Source organism: Marmota monax, unplaced genomic scaffold (assembly GCF_021218885.2).
Source record: "Marmota monax isolate L192 unplaced genomic scaffold, Marmota_monax_Labrador192_F-V1.1 WCK01_AAM20220418_F8-fsc00004, whole genome shotgun sequence".
NCBI lineage: Eukaryota > Metazoa > Chordata > Mammalia > Rodentia > Sciuridae > Marmota > Marmota monax.
The window spans coordinates 11316952-11334679 of NW_026692881.1; the positions used below are offsets into that span (position 1 = coordinate 11316952).

The following is a 17728-nucleotide window of genomic DNA, read 5'->3' on the forward strand; positions in this document are numbered from 1 at the left end:
GATATATAGTCTCTGCCACGACAACCAGTTAATGCTTGTAGTACTGCATGCTTCAGAGTCTGTGTTGGCCAACTTTACAACATTATGAGTTAATGTGGTTCACTGTATTTTCATCCATTGGCAAATGACTTGACATGTAACAGTATCAAATCATTCCTAGGAAAAGGACAATCAAGGGTTAGAGTATACGTATGAAAACTTGGTGACTGCTGCCTCTGATTTGTTTGGTGCTGGCACAGAGACAACAAGCACAACACTGAGATATGCTCTCCTGCTCCTGCTGAAGCACCCACAGGTCACAGGTATGAACACAGATGACGAGCAAGTGAACTGAGAGAGATGTTGGGAAGAAGTTCTTGGTCCTCACTTGTTTGTCTTATGGAAGCTTCACTGTTTAGTTTTCTCTGCCACCAAGTGTGATCAGGAGGAGGGCTGAGAAAGTGAAGAAAGCATGGCAGTAGGAGAGGCAGTGGAACCCTGGTGCAGTGTCTGCATTTCATTGGAGGTGATTTGTGGTGGCAGAGCCAGCATCAACGGGCATGGGAATGTCTCCTGTTTGTATCCCGAAATACCACTTGGTTCAGCAGATGAAGTCTTGAAGATGCCTCTCCTCATTCTGCTAATTCTAATTCTGGGGTAGGGAAAAGGAAACTCCTTCTTGAAGCCTTGGTGGAAATCCTAGAATGTAATGAAGCTTCCTGAGATGATTCCTCACTTGGAAGTATTCTATTCATGTATATATGTCAGAAAGGTATTTTAATTTTGGCAGATCTGTTCCTAATTTTTTAATTCATCATTTCAACAGACTGCTTCCATAAAACTTGTGTTTCATGGAGTAAGAACCTTTCTTGAGGGGTGGTCAAAAATTTGATGTTTTATCAATACCACTTAAAAATCACCTTTAAAGGAATTTTGTTCATGCAGTAGCAATAAGCATACTTTTTTGAGTCTTGAGTGATGATTCCACTAAAGGATGGCAACACAATTATTTGTTAGACTCATTCTCTTTCAAGCACGAGAGGACGGGAACAATAAACACTTTATATACTCTTTACCAAGTTTCTTAATCATAGAAGGCAGATGCAAGTGTGGTGATGGAATCTAAAAGGAGGATAGTCTGGTAACCTGAATATTAGAAGAGGAAAATTTATGAAGAAAGAAAAGTAATCTCTGTTCTTAAAACTCCAACAAGATTCTCTTGTTTGGAAATAACAGGAATCAATGAAGGGAGAGTGAGGTTGAAAAGGGAGGCTTTTCTGCTCAGGCAAATCCCTTGTCAGCTAATAGCATTAAATCATTCTTTTCACATCTTCACTCATCAGGTGACAAATATTTTCTTTGTAGGAAAAGAACTGTAAGGGAACATACCGAGCCTCAGAATCCATTTCCTAAGGGATCTTATGTAATGGCAAAGAAAGATTGAGGTGTGGGGCTGAAAGGAAGCTTTGGAGAATCTGAGCTCTTCCTTCAACATCAGAAAAGTCATGTGCTCTCAAGGGAGGGAAGAACTGTGGAGTAAAGACTTTCATATTTTGCCATCTTAGTAGAAAATTCTTCCAATCATCCATCAGAGAGAGTGAAATAAAAGCATCCACCCAAAACACAGGGTTGTAGCATTGCATATCACAAGGGATGAAGAATTCATTACAACATTCAGAGAAATATCCCTTGACTTATGTGAAACACCAGAGCAGCACCAGAGTTCTTACAAGTAACTAATATCTTGTTATTTCATAGAATAGGTGTATTTCAGACCTGCACATTTGCCAAAATATTATACCAGTACCCCTATTTCTCAGAAAATTACTGGAGAATGTTGCATCTAAATGTCTATAAGTCAGGAAGCCATGGGCTCCAGGAATGGGATGAGAGTGTTGGGGAGACTGCTGGGTGCTGGACCTAGGAAGCAGCCTTCAGCATGAAGGTGGATGATACAGATGACAGGAGAGAACTCAGGAGCAAAAGGGATGTGAGAAATAATCTGAGGTTTCCGACGGCTGGACAATGATTCCTGCAGTATAAAACATCTACCTGAGCATCTTGAATAATCCTAACTCAAAATTGGAAAATGATGGGCTTACATAGAGAAACTGGGAGAAGACCAAGAAAGCACCAACAATGTAAAATAATCATAATTTCATATAACAGAAAGTATGTGTATACTATCAGAAGGTCGTACCTCATGGATGTTGATATAAGCAAAAATTGCCGTCTAATATATCCTCGTGAATAGAGTCTGGTGGGCAATCTCGTGTGTGTGTGTGTGTGTGTGTGTGTGTCCTTTCCCAATTTTGTGCTTAACTCATTGAGTTATGCAAACTCTCATTTCCACATACTTGGAAATCATTAAGTGTTGTGTAATAATGCACACACAAGAAACGGAGAATCATTGTTTGAATATGACTTTAAATTTCAGAACGAGGTGGTAGAGTGCTGAGTGCCTGTGGCTAAGATGTGGGAGGATAGAGCTGGGATTGGGCTCATTTGTAGAGCGCTTTCCTGACATGTGTGAGGCACTGGGTTTGATTCTATGCACCACATATAAATAAATGAATAAAATAAAGGTCCGTCAGCAACTAAAAAAAATATTTTAAAAAAAGATGTTGGAATATGATGGGAGTTCCACTGCAAATTGCTCTCATACAAAACCTTCATACATATATATCAATCTATTGTACTTTATATTAAACATAAATTATTTTCATGAAAATTTAATATTTGATTCCCATTTTCTTTCTGTCAGAACTGTAAATTCTTGATGTGTTTATATTCTGTTAAATTTTTTGAAAATATTATTTAGTTCTACTTATATTAATTCTGTGGGATGCTAATTTATAAGTATGGTCCTATTTTTTATTTTATTTACTTTATTTGCTTCTATCTACTTTAAAATGTAGTTTAATGAAGAGTGTATGTGTGTGTGTGTGTGTTTGTGTATATACATATATATATATATATACACACTAGTGGCACTGTTTATATATGTAAGTGTGCCTCTGGGCATATCATTTATATTCATAATGCTATGATACTCAGTTGCTATGACAAAAGTGCCCTTTCTCTCCTATCCCCTCATTTCTTTCTTGTGTCTTACCAGCTAAAGTCCAGGAAGAGATTCAGTGTGTGATTGGCAGACACCGCAGCCCCTGCATGCAGGACAGAAGCCGCATGCACTACACAGATGCTGTGTTGTATGAGATCCAGAGATACATTGATCTCCTTCCAGTCAACGTGCCCCATGCAGTGACTTGTGATGTTAAATTCAGAAATTACCTCATTCCCAAGGTAAGCTTGTTTCTTCTGGGCTGCACCTCAGTGTTCTTCCTGGTCCCAAATCCATAGCAGGATTGTAATTCTCTAACACACAGGATGAGACAAGTTGCAAAACATTTGGCTACTTAATGGCCTGTGTGTAGTTTCTAGTTTGGGTATAAAGCTTTCTAAGAAGTGGCTGTATCTGGCCATGTGAGCCTTCCAAATTGGTTTTACATTTTAAACATTGTTTTTGCCATTATTAAATGTCTACATTTCCATACCAAGGTTAAAAATTTCGTTGTCACAGGGTGTGGTGGCTCATGTAGTTTATGAGGTTGAGGCAAGAGGAGTGCAGGTTCTAAGCCAGTCTTGGCAATTTACCAAGGCTCTAAGTAACTTAGCTAGACCCTGACTCAAAATATAAAATAAAAAATGGCTGGGGATGTAGCTCAGTAGTTAAATAGTGTTGCATTCAATTTCTGATTAAAAAACTAGTTTGTTATTTCCCCAAGTGATTTCTTAGGTTTTCCTCATGAGAACAATAAACCTATAGACAAATTAAGTAAGAATTGATATCTTGACCTGTTGATTCTTTAAATTCATGATTATGTTCTCAATTTATTTTTGCTTCATATAATATTCTCAGTCATGTTTTTTTCAGTTCAGTGACTCATAAGTATTTTGTTATTTTTTCCTGTAAAATGAATATTTTTGTTCATGCTATGTCATTTAAACACATCTTTGCCTCTTCTTTCTAACTGGTGTGTGGGATTATATTTGATTTTATCATTGTGATGATGTTACCTCTCGTAAACTTAATAACTTTCCTAGTAATTGCCAATGGTTTGCCTGAGATACATTTGAATTGTCTGTTTTTTTTTATCCTCTTGTTTGAGTCAATTTGATGTATTTCCTGTTTTTATATCCTTGATTTCTCTTTATTGCATTATTGCCCTTTTTAGGATTTCTCAATCACCTTGAACAGAATACATGATTGCAGTCATTCTTTTTTAATTTCTTATCTATAGGAATGGTTAGAGGCTTTCTATCTCATCGCAGAGAAGGTTGTTTTACGTACAATTTGGTAGATGTTCTTTTTCAAATAAGGAAAATTTTCTTCTCTTAATTTCGTATAAACTTTGGTCAAGAATGTGTATACACAAATTGATTTTCAGCATCTGGGGGATAGATTATATGATATTGGATGGATTTTCTGCAGTAAATATGCAAATTGCAAATACATACACAGAGCTGGATTTGATCTATCACATGTTTTCATGTCTTCAGTGCTTATAACAGATTTTTTGTCAATAATTTTTCCTCCAAAAAATTTCTTTGATAATAGATATCAAGATAGTGCTGACTGCATAAAAATATGTGAGAAATGTTCCTTGAAGTAGGTATGTTTCTTCTTTCTGATGGCCACTTTGTCATATGCTTGAAATGCCAAATCTTTTTTGGTGAAGAACTGGGTATCACATGGGGAAAAATATAAAATTTCAGAGCTTATATTCTTCCAGAAAGGGTTCACTTCTTTCCCATAAATGGAAAGAATGTTGTAACACTTCCTTCCCTCATCTTTACTAGGACAGTATATGAACATAATCAAATTGTGCTATTCCATTTCCTCTCTGTCTCCCATTTATGGAATCCATCTATCTATCTATCTATCTATCTATCTATCTATCCATCCATCCATTTACACAGGGGATCAAATACAGAACCTTGCATACACCAGGCAACATTCTACCACTGGGCCTCATTTCCAGCATCCACATCTGAAGTCTTGAGATGATTTTTATCTGTGAAGCGCTGACATTCTTTCTACCACATGCTTTCTGTGTTCATTCTGAAAACCTACTTGCTGTTACAAAATAGATTTTAAAATTTGAGGTCAGGGCTGGGGATATGGCTCAATCGGTAGCGCGCTCGCCTGGCATGCGTGCGGCTCGGGTTTGATTCTCAGCACCATATACAAAAACAAAGATGTTTTGTCCGCTGAAAACTAAAAAAATAAATAATTCTTTCTCTCTCTTTAAAAAAATTTGAGGTCAGAAAATATCACTATTATATTTAAAATAATACAAATAAGAATTGTCTTTTCATTGGAAAAATCTGGTAAGATTCATTAGGTTGCACTTATTAAGGCTGTCCTGGGGAGAAGACTGATGGCTTCAGGGGAAGGAAGGCCATGGGGCTTGCTCTTGTATTTAGTATTGAAAGACCCGCCGATTCCCTGTCCAAGAAAGACGCACGAGGCACTGGCTGCAAAAGCAAGAGGCGATTTATTGCTACACAGGCGCCTGCGGGTGCTCAGCAAGACCTCAGCCGGAGCTGCGGCGAACTGGCACACCGGGCTCTAGGGCACAGATTTTTTATAGGGAGCAGGGGGTTAGTTTTTAGCTTAGCACAGTAACAGTTATTCTATTGGTTCCTCTGAATTCAGCCTTTAGGTCACCTGGGGGGTAAACTTGTTTTCCCACTTTAGTTCTTGGAAAAACCATAAAATTGCATCCTGTCCTTTTAGTTCCTGTTCTTACCCTGTTTGCTCAAGTTTGGCCCTTCCGGGGTTATCTATATGGAACATCTTGTGGTAACATTGTGCGAGACTTGAAGTGCTACGTGCAGCTGGTGGGGTTTTGACATGGGGGTTGGGTAAGGGAACATCTTGCAGCTTCAGGGCACAGGGGTTAGTTTTCCTAATGTTGGGCCTGGGGCCTTGGGGTCCTTCATTCCCCCCCTTTTTTTTATATCATGGATATAATCTTATATCCATTGACCCATCTGCTCGGATTCCAGCATTATTTCAGCTGACGGCTCAGCATACTGGTTGGGGGTTGGTATTTACTATTAATCTAATTTTGAATAGGACCCCAGGGTCATAGGCAGTTTTATGATATACTCTCAGGCCCCATTGTTTTCCTTTTATCCAATCTTTTGATGCTTTGCCTGCCTGAGTAAAGGTAATGTTTAAGGGGTTGCAGGCAAATGCGGTACATGGCCTTGCCCTGTACCATTTCAGGCTCCTGCAAGAGTCGGCAGAAAGTGGGGGATCCTGTTTTTTTTTTTTTTTATTTGAATTAAATCCTAAGATGAGCTTGGCTTCTACTATGCATCCCGCGTAGTTTTATATCCCCAAGACTTACAATAGTAACTTTCATGTTGCCCACATTTTTGTGCCTGCGACCTAGTTTTCAGGCCCTAGGGTAGGCCATCAAGCCCAAAGGGGGTATTTTGTGGATGTTTTTTTTTAAATTATATTTCTTGTCCCCGATAATACTTGTCATGTCTGGCTCACAGATTGGTTGGGGTTAACTGATATGGGGAAGACACAGCACAAAGCAAGAAAAATCAACAGCGAGTGAGTCTTATCTTTAGCGGATTTTGGGTACGTTGCAACTTCCATTCTGGATCCGGAGAGGTGTCTGCGGACTCCTGTGGATGTGCAGTCTTCACGTGGGAAGCGTGGATCTAAGCAGCGATGCCGTCCACTTTGAGTGCAGTAGGAGTGGTCAGCAGGATAGTGTAGGGTCCTTTCCACCGCGGTTCGAGGTTCCTGCTCTGGTGCCTGCATACCCAGACGGTATCTCCGACCTTGAAGGGATGTGGCAGCAAGGGGGTTTTAAGTTCCTCTTTGTATGCTGCAGCTAGAGGCTTCCAGACCTCGTTCTGGACCAATTGCAAAGCATGCAAATGAGTCTGCATAGATGGGGTGAGGGAGGCATAGGTTTTAGTTTTATAAAAGTTAATAGCGGGAGGTGGGGCACCGTACAGGATTTTAAATGGGGTTAGTCCATGTGGGCCTGGGGTGTTTTGGGCCCCATACAAGGCTAAAGGTAGGAGTTGTACCCAGTCTCTAGTGCCAGTTTCAAGTGTCAATTTAGTTAAAGTCTCCTTAATGGTTCTATTTATCTTTTTTACCTGTCCTGAACTTTGGGGTCTATAACCATAATGTAATTTTTAATTAATCTCCAATGTATTGGCTACCGCCTGACACCTGGGAGACGAAGGCAGGCCCATTAGATGTTTCCTTTTTGGTCCTCACTATCAGGATCAAAGGGAGTAAACCTCCGATAAGCCTCTTTTAATTTCTCTAAGAAGGCTTTCGGAGTTTCCTTTGACCCCTGGATAGTCTGTCTTACCTGAGCCAAATTGGTGGGCCATCGCCCTGCTCCATGGAGATCCCCCTGCTCCATGGAGACCCTCTATGAGTAACTGGCGATAGAGACGTAGGTGGTTCTCACCTGCTTCAGTCGCATAGTCCCAGTTTGGCCGGGTTAAAGGAAAACTTCATTAATCAAATTTGTGAGTTGGGTGGGGCGCCCAATGTCCCCTGGCACATTTTTGTGAGCTTCCAAGAGAACTTTTGTTTCTCCTCTGTGTCTAATAGAGAAATCTTTAATTCTGCTACTTAGGGCTGGATAACCATATTAGCAAACATCAAGTCTACCTGCGTTGGCTAGAAATAAAAGCCTTAGACTAAAACTATTCTAGTAGTCCCTTTGACAGTTATCAGGCATTTCTGTCTAAGAATTTCTCTTGTAGCCTCCAGTCTATTTATTTATGGAAGTTACATTTAATTATTATTATCATTTAAGATGTCCAGGAACAGCTGTGCTTTGGCTTTGACTGTCTTTGCTAAGTGTTTAAGATGAAGCAAGTCAAACTGACTTTTGTTTCTACCTATTGTTTACAGTCAGCTGAGTTATCCTGGGAGTCCTCGGGAACTTCATAGCAGCTTTTCAGTTCTGCTAGTGCCATTTGCGCTAGGATGGGTCCAGGCCTTGTTTGACCATATGGCTTCCCTCAGAAGCATTAGGGATGTCTCCCTTTTTTAATGATCCTCCTCTTTACAGCAAATGCACCATTTGGCTTTCTGTCCTCCACTGGTCTCATTAATCTCCCTGCTCAGGAGGTTATGTGGCCTAGAGTTGCTGAGCCCTTTGGAGAAGTCCCCTATTCCCTGATTCAGACTGACTCAGAGGGCAAGAGCCAAATATTGGTTTTCTTGGCCTTTTTAATTTAATTAATTTTAAAAACTTGATCTTAAACATCCAGCAAATAAGTTAACAGCCTTATATTAAGAACACTGGGCTTTAATGTCTATCTCTCTATCCTGTAGGTGATAACTCTTTATCTTATGTTGACCCAGGTTGTGTTCTTAAAGCAATACCTCTTTAGAATATTAATAGGCAATCCTTAAACCATCTATAAGCAAACTACAAAACAAAACTAACTAGGGTAAAAACATATTTAGCTTATATAATAGCTACCTTGAATTCTGGCAGGGTTATACATCATAATTTCCTGTTTGAGATCCTAGTAATCTTGGCAAAAACCTACTTTTGGACACAACTTTAACTGTACTGAAATCTGGCTTACTTTTTTTCATAGCCACTTTCACATGTAGTGAGATGGGACAGAGCCTTATCTCAAGTAAGGCAGGGCTCTTTATAAATCTCAAGTACTATAGTTCTGAAGCTGATCATTTTACAAAGTTTACATAAATTGTTGTTCAAGTTTACATGAACATTAGCTAACACAACATAATATCACACCTAAAATATGAATTAAAGGCTGAAAGCTTTTAACCTCTTGTAGAAAAGTAGTAATGTACTTTTGTGTTTTGCAATAAAACCTTCACACAGATTAGGCTCTTATTAACTTAAAAATACATAAATTGTATCTTAGAGTAGAAAGTAACATGGAACTGTACATATCTTATTGATAACAAGTTCAGTTATAGAACACAAATGATATAATTGAATCTCCAACATTTTTTTTTTTAAGCCTAAAATTACCATACAACTTTAGAACACCAGCTTGATATAATGTTCTTTTGAAGCTTCTACCTTACAGACTTGTATACCTGGAAGATATGAACACATTAATAACACCATAATTACATAAACCTCCTTTTGTTCACATTTTGAAACAATACTTGTAAACTTTTAAATTTAAGCAGAGTTAACATTTTATTAGGGCCTTTTTGAACACCTAGAGAAACTTATAAGCTTAATTTTGAGGACATCTTTACTTTTATCTGTTTACCCAATCTAAATTGAACCGTTTGAATCACGTGAATTAAAGATATTTGGATCTATTTTTAATTTTTTTTTCAGGCTACCCAGTTCAAAATTGAAACTTTTAAAATTTTTTTATCCCAAGTATTTAAGTTTTCTAGCATGAACTATCTGAAATCAAACTAAACAATTGCTTAAACCCAACTTTTAACTGCAAGATAGTGCAATGCTTTAGAAACCCATTCAGATACCAGATTGTTACAATAAAAAAATATTATTATTTATTTTTTAGACACACATTTAACCTAGATTATCCCTAAGAAACAATTAGACAACCAGATAAGAAAATATCTCTCCAGGTTTTGAACTTTCATTTAATTATGACTCCCATCAGTGGCACCATAGATTTTCCTATGAGTGGACCAGATGTTTTCACGTAGGGGCAACTATAGGTGTAAAATCAAGGGTCTCAGTGTGACTGGCTTTACTGCATTCAGTGTCCCTTCTTTTTAAGTAAACAGAGGTGAAGTAAACAGATCCTTAAGATGTAGATAAGGACCCAGGGAACTCCCCAGAGCTAAATGGCTCTGGCAGCTGCTGGGAGTCCCTTAATCCTATCTTTCACCCACAGGATCAGTTCCTCTAGTTTAGGTATTTTTTTTTTTCTTCTAACTTGTTAGTAGCCAGCTCCCAAAAAGTCCATCCTCTGCTTGCAGTTGTTTCGAGTGCTAGGCTTCCCCAAGAAAGCAGAGTGGGAACTCCTTAAAAGTCCCCTTGAGAGTGTCAAAATTTGTGACTGAAAATTTGGTTCCCATCTCTAAAGCCAATTAACATTAATTTAATAATGAGGACAGGGCTTTGAGAAAAGTCAAAGCGAGATGTCAAAGTTGTTAAATCCCCAGCAGGCATCTCTATTTGCACTCAAGCCGGTTATGGGGGGGGAAGAAAACATTGCTTCCCTAGTCTCAGTATTCAGCCTTAGATAGAATTTATCATCCGCCTTGGGCTGCATTTCCAAGCAGCCCGACTCCAGGAAGACCCGTTCGCTTCCTGGGGTGGAGGGGCCGGGAGGAACAGGGACGGGACAGATCCGCCATACCGCCGGGTGGAATCCTCCCGGCGGACTGCGTGGATCCCACCCATGCAGGAGGGGATTCGCAGAGGTCCTGAAAGGTTAAAAGCCATGATCTGGATGGCCATGCGGCCCCGGCTGAAAGACAATCTCTGACTTTGCAGATTAGAGAGAGAGATGGAGGGACTCTCCTGGGGGCCATTTAACTTCGAGGGTGGGCCAATATTGGCCACTCCGTGGTACAGAGTGTTACCCATTTTTTTTTTTTAATTTTTATTGACTGGTTGTCTGCCCGATTTCGGACGTCTTGCCAATGGTCAAGGGCGAGACTCAAGGGAGTTGTTATAGATTGTCCCATGTTAGTCTCAGGTGGAATGAGAAAATGCAGAGGCAAGGAGACAGATACAAATCAGACAGGACACAAAACACAAAGAACGCTGCGCAGCTTCGGCACAAACCGGAAATATCAGATTAGGGGGAGGAGGAACTCCATCACCCACAAGAACAGTGTACTCTTCGAAAACATTTAAGGCCCCCAAAATATTCTCAGAGAGGAAATAGAGAGACAGACACAACGACACAAAAACGAAATCAAACAGTGAGATCGCTGCGCGGCTTCGGTGGAAACCGAAAAAATCAGATGGCCTGGGAGAAGTTCGTACTTCTCCGTTGCCTACAAAGATGGTGTAATCTTCGGAAACACCGGGGGGCTCCAAAGAAATGGACCCCTCTGATCCCTGGGACGTCTCCCAGGGTGGCAGGGGAGAAGTCCGAGTTCGTCAACTCCTTCTCAAACTGCCTCAGAATACTAGATGACTACAGAACTGCCTCAGAATACTAAATGACTATGCCTAGGATCATATAGTCTTACAGACGCTGCACGGAACAGAGAACAGATAGCCAACAGGACAACAAGACAGAAAGTTTGAGCTGGCCAGCTTACCTCCCAGTGATGTCGGGAGTTCCTCGGGCAGGGATCCGGATGGGGTTACAGGAGTACTCCTGGCTGGCTCGCCAAATGAAAGACCCACCGATTCCCTGTCCAAGAAAGACGCACGAGGCACTGGCTGCAAAAGCAAGAGGCGATTTATTGCTACACAGGCGCCTGCGGGTGCTCAGCGAGACCTCAGCCGGAGCTGCGGCGAACTGGCACACCGGGCTCTAGGGCACAGATTTTTTATAGGGAGCAGGGGGTTAGTTTTTAGCTTAGCACAGTAACAGTTATTCTATTGGTTCCTCTGAATTCAGCCTTTAGGTCACCTGGGGGGTAAACTTGTTTTCCCACTTTAGTTCTCGGAAAAACCATAAAATTGCATCCTGTCCTTTTAGTTCCTGTTCTTACCCTGTTTGCTCAAGTTTGGCCCTTCCGGGGTTATCTATATGGAACATCTTGTGGTAACATTGTGCGAGACTTGAAGTGCTACGTGCAGCTGGTGGGGTTTTGACATGGGGGTTGGGTAAGGGAACATCTTGCAGCTTCAGGGCACAGGGGTTAGTTTTCCTAATGTTGGGCCTGGGGCCTTGGGGTCCTTCAGTATAAGGATTAGGACCTGAAATTACTCTCTTTCTAGCAGGGGAACAAGGAGGAGATGGTGTTTATTTCTTATTGGGATGAGAGGATAAAATTAATGAAAGTTGATTGCCTCCTTATGTGCAACTAAATGGGAAATAGACTGAAGAATCAGGGATTGTCAGTCCTCCTTATCCAACAAAGCATCTGCTTTGTGGACCTGCTTGATGATCCCATTCAGCTCACTGCTTGGCAGGTTATGATATGGCTGGTATCTTTGAAGTTTATAGAACTGTAGCCTCAAGAGAATGGTCCATTTATGCTCTTCCTTTGGAAAAGTCTGATATAGAATTTTTCAATCCTTGGTTGCCATTTTCCAATTAGATAAATTATTTTTTCTTCCACAGGCTGAAATCACTGATGTCAGTGGAGATAACACTCTAATAGTGTTGACTAACTTCCTTTTGTAAATGTCTATAGCCAATATGGATTTTGCAGGATACTAGGATTCTGTTGACATTTCTGAACTCTGCCATTGCAACATGGAAGCAGTCATAGGCAATCTATAGAGCATTCTATAGAACATGACCAAGTTCAATGTTATGGAAACTGAAATAATAAATTCACAAATATTTTTTCATGTAAAAATATTCTTCTTTTTCTTTCAATTTAAACATTCTTTGCTCACTGGTTATATGAATACACATGGCAGGCTGCATTTTGTTGACTTTGTTGTTCAACCCTCTTATGAGACACACTGTTCCAGTAGACTTTCTATAATCATATGAGGTCAATTTGTGGATTTATGTCCTATCTGAAGAGAATTTGCAAAAACCAGTTCTCAAAGATATGCCCTTGTCTTTTTGTAAAAGTTGTTTTGTTTAGCTCTTAGTTAATTGACCAGTTTTTCTTTTACCTTTTGCTTATGGTGGTATTGTTCTGCTTCATTTTTTTATTTGTGAATTTCCATGTGTTCAAACAACTTTTTCTAAACATATATCCACATGCATCTTAAGAAAACCTTGTCATATATCACTACTTTAACTATACTTAAAGGAAGAAGTTTAAAAGCAAATTGATACATGATTTTATTTATTTATTTATTTTTGTGGTGCTGGGGATTGAACCTAGGGCCTTGTGCATGTGAGGCAAATTCTTTTATGTTTTTTTTTTGAAATATTAGGGGATTAAATTTTTCCCACTGGTACATTTTTTTAAAAAATTGGAATCTAAATAAAATTTAGAAGTACATTTATACTTTAATATCTGTCCATTAAGCTATTTACTTATAGACTGGTGCCTCAAGTCATTTCAAGAATGATGATTTTCTCCTGCACAGTAGACATTGCATTTATACTCAGACATCATTCACACTATAATACTAACCTAAGCCTGTGTTTAAATTAGCCCATTAATTTTACAATCTTCTTGTAGATTTTTCTTGTACAATTTAGTGTCCAGTTAAAGAACAGACATGTAATGTGATTATCTTTTCTATTTACTCTCCTGTAATCAGGGGTCGTAGTTCCCTTTCCTGTACTTGTTTGTTTCCTTTCATCATGTTCGCCTTACCAAGGAATCCAGGACAGAAATCAAACATTCCTGAGGCTGGCTTTGTATGGTAGTTTTCTAGGGATTAGATTCTCATTGTGAATTTGGGAAGAAAACTACATAAATGTCAATGAAAGTGTCACTGAATCACATGGTGAGGTGGGAACACATCATGTCACTTATTCAATATAGCTTATGCTAATTTTCTCAGGAAAGAAGGTGGTATCCAACAGATCTCTCCATTACAGAGCTTCTGCTCTTATAAGTAAGTGATAGACATCACATTATGGTCCTTCATGACTATGTAAACATCCTGGTTATGAAATCACTCACCTAACTGTTCTAGCTTTGATTGATGCTCCTTGCTTGAACTGATATTCAGACGGAAGGCATTGTAAAATGATATTGCTGATTTTATTCTCTTTTGCTTTATGTAGTTTTGTCATATGGTTTCTCTCTCTGAAAATGTCACTGCTTGTTTTGGGACACAGTTTCCATTTTTCAGACCAGTAGATTGAGCTAAGTAATATCCATTGTGCCTTTCAGCTCCTGAATTCCTGTTTAAATTGATTTGTCTTTGTTTTTTCCAGGGCACAGCCATATGGACCTCACTGACATCAGTGCTCCATGACAACAAAGAATTCCCCCACCCAGAGATATTTGACCCTGGGCACTTTCTGGATGATTGTGGCAACTTGAGGAAAAGTGACTACTTCATGCCTTTCTCATCAGGTAAGAGAAATATTTGGGATCAGCTACTTCTTACCTCGAGCCTCCAGCCTCGTCTGGTGTTAGAACATTTGTTTTTTACATGAGTAGAGCACCATTGTGATACCAATGTACTCTCCCTGCTAAGCTTTCCTTATGTAAATTCAATCTCATTTAAATATTCCTCACCCACTAAGTGAAAGGCATCTCACTCCATGATGTTGGTTGGTTTCTAAATGGTTTTGTTCTACACCCCTCTTGCTCCGCTGTGGTGATGGTAGTCTCTACAAGCATGAGATCACATAGCAAAGGGCCTCTAGGCAAGCAGCTTCGTGAACAACTGATTGTATTCTGGTATGACTAGTGCGCTGAGTTAGGGAAGATTTCCTGGCTTACCAGGGGAGGCTTCCAGGATGTTGGACTATAATATTCCACTTGAGGCTTAAAATGGACTTTGTGTCTTCATAATTAATGATGTTTGAGCTGACTCAAAAGAGTCACATAGAATGGAGAAAAGAAAAGGCAGGACATGTTTAAGGAAGCAATGAATCACCACAGAAGAACTTTTGTTCTCAGTCAGGGATATCAGAAATTGCCTGATAACCATGAGCTTATGGAAGAATTGGGGATGAGGGAAGAGACCCTACAATGACCACAGAGCATCCTGCTCTTCCTCCAGTTATGGTTATGTGTCTCCCATCTGCAATGTGTTTACTGATTCTTTGCTCTTGGACTCTACTTCCTTGATTCCATGACTCTAGATGTCTGCCTTACATGTTGCACTGTACATCCCATGATGATGAGTCAAGGAACCATTCTTCAAGTGTTCACATTTCAACAGGTTAGAAAATTAAGATGGACATGGAAAACTATGATTCCAGGTGTTTCATGGTTCCAAAAGAGCATGAGAATGATGTTGAGGATATCAAAAGTGGGCAAGATTTTAGTGCTTGAGGGGATCATAAAGAGTGTAAAGAGGACATGAATTTCCACTTGTGTCCTGAATGGAATGAAGGGAAATTGTGTCTTATACAAGAAGATTAGCATGATGTAAAAGATGAACATTCATGGTTCTTTGGAGATTCCAAAGGATTCTGTTAAAGGTGAGATTAGAGGGTTGAAGAATGAGGGCAAGGTCATGGAACATCAGAATGGGAATAGAAAATACAAGTAACAGAGTTCTTTTCAGAAAAAAAATACTTATAAACTTCAAATTCAAAAGTGTCATTCCAGTGTAGGAATTCTAAATAAAGTGTTTGGCATAAAGCTGATACCTCCAAAAATACTGTTTGAATGAAATATTTGTTAAGATGGACAAAAAGTGTCTGCTCTTTTTCCATTTGTCCATCCAAACATTCAATCATTCATTAAATGTTTATTTATATTCTCATTTTTACATAAGAAGCACAGTGCTTGTCACTGTCCAAATGACACATAAGCATGTCGTGTTTTTTGTTTGTTACAGGGAAACGTATGTGTGTGGGAGAGAGCCTGGCCCGCATGGAGCTATTTTTATTTCTGACTACCATTTTACAGCACTTTCATCTGAAATCTCAGTTTGACCCAAAGGAACTCGATACCACCCCAATAGCTAAAGGATTTGCCTCTCTTCCTCCCTTATACAAGATCTGCTTCATTCCTGTGTGAAACAGAGCAGACAATGTGGCTGCTGCTGTGCTCTTGTCTGCAGTCCCTTCCCCCAGGGCATCGTCCACATCCTTTCCCCATCTGTGATGCATTCTTGACCTCTCCCTCTGCATCTCCTCATTATAGAGAGTAAGGGAACACAGATCTTCCTTTATAGAGTTTTTTTTCTTTCTGGTCATTGTACAGATATACCTGCTCTTTCCTGTGTTCTGTAATACTTGTATTGACCACCCCAAGTAATAACATGGATCTAATGCTGAGTTATTGATACATTATCACTGTAAAACATCATGGTCATTTAGAATATGATCTGTCAGAACCATCTATTCTATGCATGTTCTTAATAAAATACGTAATTGATTTCTGGGTCAGTTCTCAAATTTCTCTTCTTTTGTGCATTATTGGTAAGAAAATAGAGTCCCAAGATCCAATTTGGTTCTCATAATGGTAGGCACAGTGAGGCAGTGGTCATTGAAGAAACCAGGGGAGATTAAAAAGTTCATAGAAACAAATGAATATGGAAACAGAATTTATGAGAACCCTTGGGACACATCAAAAGCAGGTTTAAGAGGGAGGCTTATAGTTATAAGTGCCTACACTGGAAAAATAGATCTCCAGTAAATAACATAATGATGCATGTCAAGGATTAGAAAAACAAGGAGAAACCCAATTCCAAAGTGAGCATAAGAAAAGAAATAATAAAGACCAGGAAGAAATTAAATCGAGATTGAAAGCAGAGAATGAAGGATCAATGCAATAAAGGGTTACTTCTCTGAACAAATAGAGAAAATTGGGGAACCTTAGCTAAACTAACCAAAAGAAAGGGGGTACCCAAATATACTGCATCAGACATAAGTAAGGTGTCAGGAGCTAGAAGGAAATTCTCCTTCAAAGAACACCCTGACATTTACAAGAAACAGCCCCCTGAGAGACATCCTGCCTGGGAGACATCCTGCAGCTACCTATCTTCCTGAAACATCCTGCGGTTATCTCACCTTGTGCAGACATCCAGCAAATGCCAATAAGAGAGCTTCCCCATCCCCAGCATATAAATACCTGTGTGTGCAGCTTGATCAGAACTCCTGTCTTGCTGTCATCCCTCGTGTCTCTTGTCCCTTCATTCCTCCCCGCCTAGGTTCGAGGCCCTCGTTGATGTCCTGCTGGTCGGGACAGTAAGGCATATTACAACAGATACCACTGAATTCTGGAATGTTTTAGAAATATTATATGTCCACAGATTGGATAATGTGGAAAGTTCTAGGCATACAACCTACCAAAGTGGAACCAAGAGATTGTAAGAAGCCTAAATATATCAAATAAAAAGCAATGATGTTGTTGGAAGTAATAAAAGCAGATAGACTCACCACCCAATTTCCCAGATTTTAAAAGAAGTACTAATACCAATTATCTTAAAACTATTCCACTAAGAAGAAAGGAAGGAATTCTTTCAAACTCTATGAAGCTATTATTACCCTCTCACCAATTGTGAGGGACTGTGTGCACATAAAAACATGCACACACTATAAACCAAACCAATATTCTCGAGGAACACAGAGGCCACTATTCTCAATATAATACTTATATATCCAATTCCACATGACATTAAAAAAATCATGTACCATGAACAAGTTCACTTCAATTCAGGGACATAAGTTTGGTTAACCTTGGCAAATCAATAAATGTAATACACCACATAAATTGAATCAAAGGTGAAAATCCTAGATTATTTCAGTAATGCAGTAAAACCCTTCAATAAAATTCTGCATAAATTCATGATAAAAACCCTATAAAACCTAGTTACAGAAGGGTTATATCTTAACATAATAAGGGCTATCTATAATAAACCCATCGCCAATGTTGTTATGGATGAGAAAAAAACTGAAAGCACATCCTTACTATGGGATAACCCTAGGTGTCCTTCAGCAGATGAATGAATAAAGACTGTGGCATATATACACAATT

At 39.3% G+C, this 17728-nt stretch overlaps 1 protein-coding gene across 1 annotated transcript in view; it reads left to right on the plus strand.

Moving 5' to 3' along the window:
* LOC124096537 (cytochrome P450 2C5) overlaps positions 1-16126 on the plus strand; it is a 28849-nt gene extending 12723 nt beyond the window's left edge. Inside the window, exons 6-9 of the mRNA XM_046450483.2 lie at positions 161-302; positions 3098-3285; positions 14002-14143; positions 15585-16126. Of these exons, the coding sequence (XP_046306439.1) occupies positions 161-302; positions 3098-3285; positions 14002-14143; positions 15585-15766 (654 nt within the window). The 3' untranslated portion in view covers positions 15767-16126. The remainder of the gene's footprint in view (positions 1-160; positions 303-3097; positions 3286-14001; positions 14144-15584) is intronic.
* The last annotated feature ends 1602 nt before the right edge of the window (positions 16127-17728 follow it).